Below are 9,749 nucleotides of genomic sequence, written 5' to 3'. Positions count from 1 at the left end.
ACATGTGCTTAACCCGTAGTCAATATTACTGACTTGTAACTTTATGCCAAGGCTGTACAACATATCAAACCAGTGTGATGTAACTGATGTAACATGGATCAACAGTGATGTGACCACTTTGGATTGAAGGCATAACATGAAGAGCAAAGGACCAGTCAGGAAGTTTGGAAAAACAATGTGAAGACCAGAAATGAATGGAAGTGTATGCACAATACAGAGGAAGGTGGAAATGAAAGGAAGTGTGGCCAAAGGGCAGCTACAGTCCTGACTGATTAAAAAGAGTGCGAGTATGCGAGAAAGAGGTGGGGGAAGGGGACAGCTGCCTCTCCTCTGTGATATTTTAAACCTGCATCTGGCTCAGAATTGGATGGAGTCTCTTGGGTGGGTGTGACGCCAGACAGAGCAGGAGGGAGGGGGTCGTCTGAGAGGAACAGACAAGTGTTTCATTCTGAGTTCCCAGAGTCCTCGGAGGAGTAAGGCTGAGTAGACATTCAGTACATCTTGCACCATACGGTGAGTATGAAGATGTTCAGTGGACAAAGAGTTTTAGCTTTTAAATTTTTCCTTTCCTCTTTCTTGTGTTTGTCTCTGCTTCTGTCATTGATTCCTGCTTATCGTTATCTTCATACCTGTGGATGTGTTTTGTTAACATTGTGAAGATTTTGACTTAGTTTAAGACATTTCTTGTACTTTTAAGTTCTTTAAAATGTACCACCAAAAGGAACTGCTTTTCTGTTCCATTGCTCACTCTTAAATACATATCTTCAAAAAACACTGAGTACTAAAGATGTATTATATTTCCTTTACCAACATTTGGGTCTCAGTAACATATTACAAACTGGGTAAACTTACACCAGAAATGTTTGCCCTACTCTTAGATTTCTGGCCCCTCAGGTTGTCTGGCAGAACCTAACCTACATTTCATATGCAGCTGTTCATGCACGGTGCATTAGAGCTGGATTTTCTGATCCAGCCCGTGGTCCTGCCCAGACTCTATGTTTAGTGACACACTAAGACTAGGTTTCTTGTGTATTAACATCTGAATCCCCCCCCCCCATAATGCTGTTCTATAGCTAGTCCCAGAATCCTCAGATTCTTCTATTCAGATTTTAACTCAGGTTAATGAGGGTTTACAGTGAATGTTGTAACAAGTGAGGTATCATAGAAAAATTAGGACACAAAAACAATGCCATTGTTTTAGGAAAGAACTTTTTAAATAAGTTAGTTTCATGTTACTTTGAAAACCTTTTAGCTAAATGCTTTTCTGAGAAGCGGTTCACAATGATGTTTATTTTACATGTCAAAAAGAAAAATTCTGCCGTTCAAAACTAAATTATCCATTGCTCGAGTCACAGTATCGTGTTCCATTGACTCACAGCTCTCCTCAGCATGGCTCACTCTGCATGTCGGCATGCTGGTGAACTAGCAGCCTCACTCTCCAGAGCCCCAGCTGTCCCTCACAGTCTGTCGGTGCACACATTCCAACCCACTGACCCTCATCTGACCACTGACTTTTACAGTAGCCATGTAGAACGTCACGTTTTATCCTCAGTCTGACTATTGTGAATATATCACCAGATCTGACAAGAACATGTCAAATAAATTCCTCTGCATTTTTGGATTTTGGACTGGACATTGATCTTGACCTGTGGGAAATTTTCAAGAAAGAGACAAGTAGGCAGGTTATAAGAGAAGCCAAACTTGGAAGAGAAATCGATGATGAACAGGACAGATGTTACTCAAAACATTTGACTTCCTATACCAGCTTTCACTAACTGTATTTGTGACACCCTGTTTTTCTGTGCATGGAGTGATGAAAGTAAGCACATCTGACACTGCTGCACCAGCTTTACCTCCAGATTAAATTGTGAAGTTTTAGCCCTGATTAGCTCTGTAGTGACAGATCTCAGCAATAACTATGATAAGAACAAGTTTATCATACCCTAAATAATGACGGCTCCTGTGAGGCAAGTTGTAATAAATCAGGATGATTCTAGTTTAGTTTCTCCACTGTTGTTTTAAAAACTAGCAATAATGCCCTTCATGTGAGTTACAGCTTGAGTGAGTGCAGCTTCATTATGTCACTTTTCTATATCTGTCCTCCCTCTTTGCTTCCGTTCAGTTTTCTACTTGTGTTACTCTGACTCCCCCCATGGAGGCACCCCTGCAGACACACTACAGAGCCCCTTCACAGCCTCTGGGCTGCAGCTTAGGTCACCCCACAAATCCTCTGAGCCACATGGACCCGGACTCCCACCCTGCTTTGAACACCGAGCACAGTTATCTTCATGAATCCCAGCTTTCTTCTAACAGGACCTCAACTGCTGACAGCGCTGGCTCCTCGGCACCCATTAATCTGACATCATCACTTGAGCCTGAAGAAGATGAATGCCTGGTGGACTCTCAGTCTATCTGCTTCCAAGAGAACCCTTTCTTGGTGGCCAACCGCAAAGGAAGAGGCCTTCCTCCTGGAGAGCAGATCCTGTCAGGGCCTCCTGTGGGCTACGGGAGACGAGGCCAGCTGCAGCCCTGGTTGTTCAGCAAGGCAAGACTGCTGCCTAAGTGTGGTTTGGAGGCAGCATGGTGTGTTACTGCTCATTTGTGTCCCCTAAACTCGATCATAGAAGTTTTAAGTCATGCTGATGGTTGATGTGTCTCTAAAGCACTGTACAGAAACAAGCGGACTCTACTGTATTTTAAGGATCAGTGCAGATTGGCAATGATTGGTCGGATGACAGAAAATGAATTGGCAACAGTGTTGATAATCTAAGCAAGTGTGTGTCCACATTTGTGTGTATTAATCTTAGTGCGATAACCAGCTGAACAGGTGCATGGTTTTGCTGTGAGAACCGAGCTAGCAGCGTTTTGTGAGGTCCTGACTACACTACGGGTCGGGATCGACTGGAATGTCTGTCCCAACAGCTGCGAGGAAGGTCATACGTCAGGAAGGCGCACGACCTGCAAGACACACAGAAAAGTGCATGTCGATCAGCAGGAGCTTGTTGTTGGTTGAATTTACTGAAAGATGAGTTCACTAAAGGACTAACCAGTGAATGTTTTTGCTGTTTCTTTCCTTCACTGTTTTGACAGTGCACTGAGTCAAAGTAAGGGCAGCTGTTTGTTTTGTTTTTTTTTTTCCAGACGCCTTCCTCTGATTTTTCCAGGACGGAGAGTCCAATCAGAGAAGCACCGTACTCCCCCACTATCCAACCGGTGAGCAGCCCCAACACTGAGCACTCTCCATTGTTAATCATGCTTTATCTCTACTTTATTTTACTTCACCTTTTCCATGAAGCACTTGTAGCTCTGTAGAAGAGGTATTTTACAGCTGACCCTTCTGACCTTCTCCCGCCCTTAGCCCAGCCACCACTCTTCCAACAGCTCACTGTGTACAGGCAGGGAGACACGCTTTGTAAGTGGGTGTCATAGCCCTCTGTGCACTGGCCTGGATGTTGTTTTAGCAAGTGCTGGCAACTCTGAGCTTTTTATCTGTTAATACAGCATAACAGGTTCAGCCACCATGTCTGCTACAGTCCTACCAGTCTGAAAAGCGTGACTGCTTCTTCCATGGCCAGCTAATTTCTCATGCTTTGCGAGATTGGATGTCTATTATTTGTTGACAAATTTCTGATTGTCCTTCATGTCTTACTGACCAGCTATGGCTTGAGTGGCAGGGGGCACTCTTGTTTCACAGTAAAGATTTCCTTCAGCAGAATTATGTTACCAGTCTAGTTCAAATATTAGGTGTATAATTTATAGGAAGAATTAAAAAGTGTGACAAAAGGTCCTCAGCTGGTGATTACATTGGCTCAAGGTGGCAATGCATTGTTTGACAGGTGTCTTTACTTTGCTTGGCATCATCCTAAAGAAGCCCCATTATTCAAAATTAAGTGCCTGAATGTGCTGTAGGTTGAGATCATTCTGATCATCCATACATTTTTTATTTCATTATCATTGTTTTATTGTTTTAATTTTTTGCAGGCAAACATTCATTACACTACCTCCACAGCCAAGGACAACACTTCATCATCAGTGAGTGTCTGTGGAGCCTGAAAACAACCTTAGAGTTGGAACTGGTTGTACTGGGTTACCAGTACATTAAGCCAGTATTATCAGAAAATGAGTGATTACATGTGCAGCCCAATGAGGAGTACAATATTTACATTGTTTATTTCTAGTCCTCTAATTTGCTCATTTCAGAGTAGTTTTTCTGTTTTGTACTGTTAGCTGTGCTAACTGGAGTGATACTAGATGCTTGTAACAAGTATAAAAAATAAATAGCTTACAAAAACAAAGATTGTAAAGATAAACATTGATTGGATTTTGGGTATTGTTCTTCAGGACCAGTTGGTACTGATTTTTCAAATGCCATAGACATTATCTGAATGGTACTCTGTGCTCAGATGCATGCACCATTAACTTCGTTCTCTTTAAGTTGTTATTCATTGCAAAGTTAGCTTTTTTCGACTCTTATGTTGAATATCATTTGTTCTTGTTTTTTGTTTTTCCTCCAGACACGACCGGGTGCAATCCAGCCAGTAGGTCGTGTGTGGGCCAGTACCTCACCTGCCACTCCGGACGGCCACAGCCCCAACCCCTTCCAGCATGGCCCCTCCCCCTTCAACTCCCAGACCTCTGTAAGACCTTTCACTACAACTTAGGTTTTCCACCTGCTCTCAACTCTGTGCTGCCTGCTGTGACTGCATAACCCCAAAACACTCAAAATGGTGTCTACCTGCTATACAAAAGATACAGATAATTATGCATGAGGAGGATTTTTGGTTCTGAATGAGGCTAGAACCAAAGAAAGGAAGATTTGTATTTGATTGCACAGGGGAGAGGAGACTGTGCAGGTGCTGCTGTCTGTGACACCCCCCGGTACACCTGGATGTTACGAATGTGTGAGCCGAACTTGTAATTGCAGCCTTCTGAATTGTTCACATTGCAGCATAGTTGTACCAGTACACAAGGAAGAGGCTATGATTTTATCTCGTGTCCTGACTGTTTCATACAGAAAAATCTGTTATGGCTTTGAGTTTTCAAGGCCCTACTGTCTGTCTTAATCTGACAAACTCCACCTCTCACATGAAACCAACTGCCACGCTCCTCACCTGTTCTCCTCCGGTCTTCTTCAACTTGGCTGTTTATTTCATAGTCTACCCTCTCCTCCATGTCTGTGTCTGTCTGTCCTCCCTACCTCCTCTTCTCCCCCTTGCCTTTACCACATGGACCTCCCCATCCTCCACACCCACCCACTCCCGTCCCTCCTCCCTGCAGCCTTGCGCCCCCTCCCCTACCTCGCCCGACGAGTTCCCTATGAATGTCAAGCAGGCATACAAGGCGTTTGCCGCTGTGCCTCGCTCGCTGGCAGTGCTGGAACCGCTGCAGGTAGGCCGCGCCGCCTGGACTCTTCCGGGTCACAAAAATACAAGCATGCTGTGCTGATTGGTTGGTCTCGTCCTGCCCCCTATCCTGACTACAGCAGTCTGACCTATAAGGAGTCTGCACAGTGTCAGGGGGGCCTGTGGAATGCATTCATCGTTGTACTCCGTTGCCATCATCTGTCATGCTGGTGTTGACTGTTGATCCATTCATCCATCCGTGTGTGGCTCATGTACTAATCGGTCCCCTTATTTTACATATGATATTTCAGCTACTTAGCCTGCCTGCTCTGTACCTCTGACTTTGAGTCAAAGTCTCCTTTATTGTACTAACCCTTTACTCTGCCCAACAGGACCCATATGCTGCGAGGAACAACTTCCACCCAAAGTACCCTTCTCCAGAGGTGAGAAACAAACCATATTAAAAGCACAGCTGTTGTTCTGTATTGTCTCGAACATAAAATGAACTGAAAAAGATTTGAGGTTATATTTTACTCAAGGACTAGACAGAACATTAGACATACTTTGTGAGGGAAGCGGCGCTGTTGACGATGAGCTCTTTAGAGTCTTAATGTTGCTTGGTCAGTGAGGAGTGTGCAGCATGTTGGGTGGTGTCTTGTTCCCACAGAAGAAATTAATTCCTGACTTGCAAAAAAAAAAAAGAGTCAAAAGCCTCTCCTGACAACTTTAATGTAGGATTAGACCATGTTCAAATGAAATAGTTGTATAGCATCTTTCACAATGAGAAGACAGTACTGCTATAAACTGTCAAACTTTTTGAGAGTGAATGCATAACAGAAATAGAACTATTGAAAATAAAATGGATACAAATTGACATAATAAATGGGTAAAATGGAATTAAAACATTTGAAGTTATGAACACAATAAAAAATAAGTCAAACAATGACCTTAAATATTCAGATGAAAAGGCAGGCTCAAGAGGTTGGTTTTGAGCCAACAATCAGTCTTATGGTTAGACTTGTGTACATTTGGGCCAATATTTAACAAGTGATTACTGAATCTACAGTCATCTGCAAACTGCTCCCAGTGTACTGTAAAGCCTTAAAAAGCCTAGTGGATCTTACTCATCTCAGTCTGACAGCCTGGTGACAACCTTTGTGGCTTTTTCAGCCTGAGTTGCACAACGAGGTGTTTGATGATGGCATAGATGGTCAGAAGGGAGCTGACAAGGGTCTGACCAGCGAGGTCTCCCCCCGGCCCTCCCTTACATCTGACCGTCAGGAGTATATGAGCCTGGCAGCAGTGCCTCGCTTCTCTAGGCCCTCAATGGAACTGCAGGTATCCACTGCCCCCATCACAGCTGGGGCAGCCCCGTTCCTCTGGGCTGTGGCATGCTTGGCTTGATCGGTGGTGGTGTCTCTACTCCCACAACCTGGGAAACAGCCGTGCTGCTTCTGTCAATAGCGGGACTGCCAGTTAACCTTAAATCAGCTAAATAGTGCTGGCTTCTGATTTATCTTTCTCTTTCTTCTTGGTCTGTGATACTTTTTTTCTTGGATGTCTGTTGTGATATCCCCATCTCTTTTGGCAAATGGCTCTGCAAAGAACCATTTAGAAGCAAATTCTTGCCTTTTTTTTGCTCTTCTGTCATTTAGGGATGTATAAGGTGCTCTCATGTATTCTAACGTTTATGATTTCATATTTTGGCCTTGACTTTCCTTGTAACCCTACAGAGTCCTTCTCCTGGAGGCAAGAACAGCCCAGAGCAGCGCTCCTTCAGGGACAGGCAGAAGTATTTTGAGATTGACATGAAGCAGCAGACACCAGACAAGCCCAAACCTCGAGTCTCACTCGTCGGAGAGGATGACCTCAAGAAAATGAGGGAGGAAGAAGGTTTGTTTCCACGGTCTTTTCTTGAGCCTCCACTGCTAGTATGAACGTCTGATTGAAAAGTGACAACCCTGTCCATTCATCTCACCCCAGAGAGGAGGTTTGAGCAGCGGGCACGGGAATACCTGCTTGATGATGAGGAGGAGGAGGATGAGGAGGAGGACCTGGCTAAGCAGGTGGCACAGATGAAGGCCACTGGCAAGGTGTTGCTGGATGGAGTGGAGTATAAGGTGGAGCCAGTATCCTCCCCATCTCAGCTCTGCTCCACACCACAGAGCTATAGCAGCAGCTTGGGGTAAGAACTTGTATAGTATTGATGCTTTATGTGAACTTTTCCTCATTTCATTTATTTTGCTAATTGTTGGTCATGTGTGTAGACACTCCTCTGTTGATGGCAAGGGAGACTCTCAGAGGAATTCACTGGAGGACAGCTTCAGGCTGGAGCAAAGGCCCAACTCTATGACTGGGTAATGTGCAGTAACACATCCTCGAGTGTCTGTGTGCTGATGGGTTTGTCGCTGTATTCATCACTCCTCTTCCTCCTCCTCTGTCATGTCAGTCTGATCCCAGTGTACCCCGGGGAGTCGGCGGCTCCCATCCGCACAGCCAAAGCAGAGCGCAGACATCAAGATAGACTCCGTATGCAAAGCCCAGAGTTGGCTGTGACCCCTGACAAGGACTTGTCCCCTGCTGAGAAACGAGCACTGGAGGCTGAGAAGAGAGCCATGTGGAGAGCAGCACGGTAAGCACAGCAATGCTACACATACTGACTGAAGATTAAATCAGGTCTTTTTATTTGCTTCTACTGTACTCATCCTCAGCTTGTATTTCACAAGTGATTTACTAGGGATCTGTAAATATAAAAAAATACACTGTATAATTTGGTTCAAGTGTTTTAATGTAGTGATAGTTTTCCAGTGGTTGTAAGAAGGAATTGGTTAAGTCAAAGTCAATTCTACTATATGAACAAGGCATAGAGGATTGAAATTACATTTCTCCCAGACCCACAATGAAGGCTGTGACAAAAAAAACCACAGACCATAAAATACATAAAACAACCACTAGGATATATTAAAACACAAATCAATCACTGAACAGAGTGACAGGTTCACGTTACCTTTTAAGACTCATTTGCTGATAAGAAAACTAATCAGTGTTACTGCTGTTCCTGATTATTGCCATTATAAGATGAGCTGTTAGTCACCTGAAGAACCATATTGTCTTCCAAATCTAAATTATGCCAGATGTCCAGAATAGTAGAACCAAAAATGTTTTATATCGCATCATTAGCCTTACCAGCAAAGAATTTATTTAGTGCTCAAATGAAAACAAAGAAAACTAATCTTTGCTTGTTATTTTTGACTCTTCTGAATGTTTTTACTCAAAAAAGACTAATCAGCTATTAGGCTGACACACTTTTAAAAACTGTATTTTAGCCTTTAGTAACATTTTATGAGATGATATCTTAACACTATTTTAAAGAGATCTTTAATGATGAAATGTATAACAGGAAAAATAGTATTTTATTTGACTGAAAGTCACAAAATGCAACACAATGCAGATGCATTTTAAAATGTTTTAACTAATCATCTTGTAATGACTGTCACTTCAGTTTTACTTTGAGTATGAATTATCATATGCAGTAAAAGACAGAACAATATGCAAGCATTGTAAAAGGTTTGGCCACAAACTCAACTGACTGGCTTCTTTCCTGTATGATTTCGCATGAGTCTCCTCAGACCTTATTACTGTGCATGAACTATGCATGAGCTTCTAACATCGATTTGAAGCTGCGTGTGACCTTCTATGCTACTTTTACCCTTACCGCACAGTGACATCATCTGGCCAAGACACTGCACTGACCAGTCACGTACAGGGGACAATCAGGACGTGGACGACCAGGGGAAGAGGACTCTTTTGTTTACCTTGTTAGCATGAGCCTTCACTGCTATTCACTGTAGAATCTCGGCACAGTTATCACACCATAACGGCACACGTGTATTTCTGTTAGTACTAGATGTTAAACCGTTTTTTTTTCCATCTATGCCAACACGCTGGTGGTAGAATTGGTGCTAAGGTAGAGTAGGCTACGTTGGCAGCATGACTAACAAAAAAACGCAGTAGTAACTAGGGGGCTGGAAACATGAATGAAGCCACTTGTATCAACTCATCACAACGTGGCTGTATTACGCCTACAACACTCCCCCTGCAACCCCTCACCCCCAACTAATGCAGCCCTGTGCATTAAAACACAGCAGGGATTGTTTTTTTTCTCCAGACTAATGTGAACGTATCGTAACACTCCGTCATACTAGCCTGGTTCTGTTATGTACGGATATCGTGAGACAGCTTTTGCCTTGATGAGAAATATCGTCACGTTTTAATATTGTGAGATCCCGTGCAATGAGATCTCATCACACCCCTAATTTTCAGTGTGATTAGTTCATACACCTGCGATTTACAGGTACATTATATGTTGCACATTTGCTGACAGCACATTATACATATATATATATA

General features: G+C 43.3%; 1 protein-coding gene across 9 annotated transcripts in view; it reads left to right on the top strand.

Moving 5' to 3' along the window:
* Positions 1 to 9,749, top strand: part of scrib (scribble planar cell polarity protein) — a 63,851-nt gene that overhangs the window by 44,013 nt on the left and 10,089 nt on the right. For 6 of the 9 annotated variants that reach the window (XM_020617471.1, XM_020617467.1, XM_020617470.1 and 3 more), the window contains 9 exons: positions 3,142 to 3,213; positions 3,982 to 4,032; positions 4,515 to 4,637; positions 5,278 to 5,388; positions 5,735 to 5,785; positions 7,076 to 7,235; positions 7,326 to 7,527; positions 7,610 to 7,699; positions 7,792 to 7,974. In XM_020617471.1, the coding sequence (XP_020473127.1) occupies positions 3,142 to 3,213; positions 3,982 to 4,032; positions 4,515 to 4,637; positions 5,278 to 5,388; positions 5,735 to 5,785; positions 7,076 to 7,235; positions 7,326 to 7,527; positions 7,610 to 7,699; positions 7,792 to 7,974 (1,043 nt within the window). The remainder of the gene's footprint in view (positions 1 to 3,141; positions 3,214 to 3,981; positions 4,033 to 4,514; positions 4,638 to 5,277; positions 5,389 to 5,734; positions 5,786 to 7,075; positions 7,236 to 7,325; positions 7,528 to 7,609; positions 7,700 to 7,791; positions 7,975 to 9,749) is intronic. The other 3 variants (XM_020617473.1, XM_020617476.1, XM_020617469.1) reach the window with 2 other exon arrangements.

The sequence above is a fragment of the Monopterus albus genome, unplaced genomic scaffold (assembly GCF_001952655.1).
Source record: "Monopterus albus unplaced genomic scaffold, M_albus_1.0 scaffold190.1, whole genome shotgun sequence".
Taxonomy (NCBI): Eukaryota; Metazoa; Chordata; class Actinopteri; order Synbranchiformes; family Synbranchidae; genus Monopterus; species Monopterus albus.
This window is presented reverse-complemented; position numbering and strand designations above follow the sequence as displayed.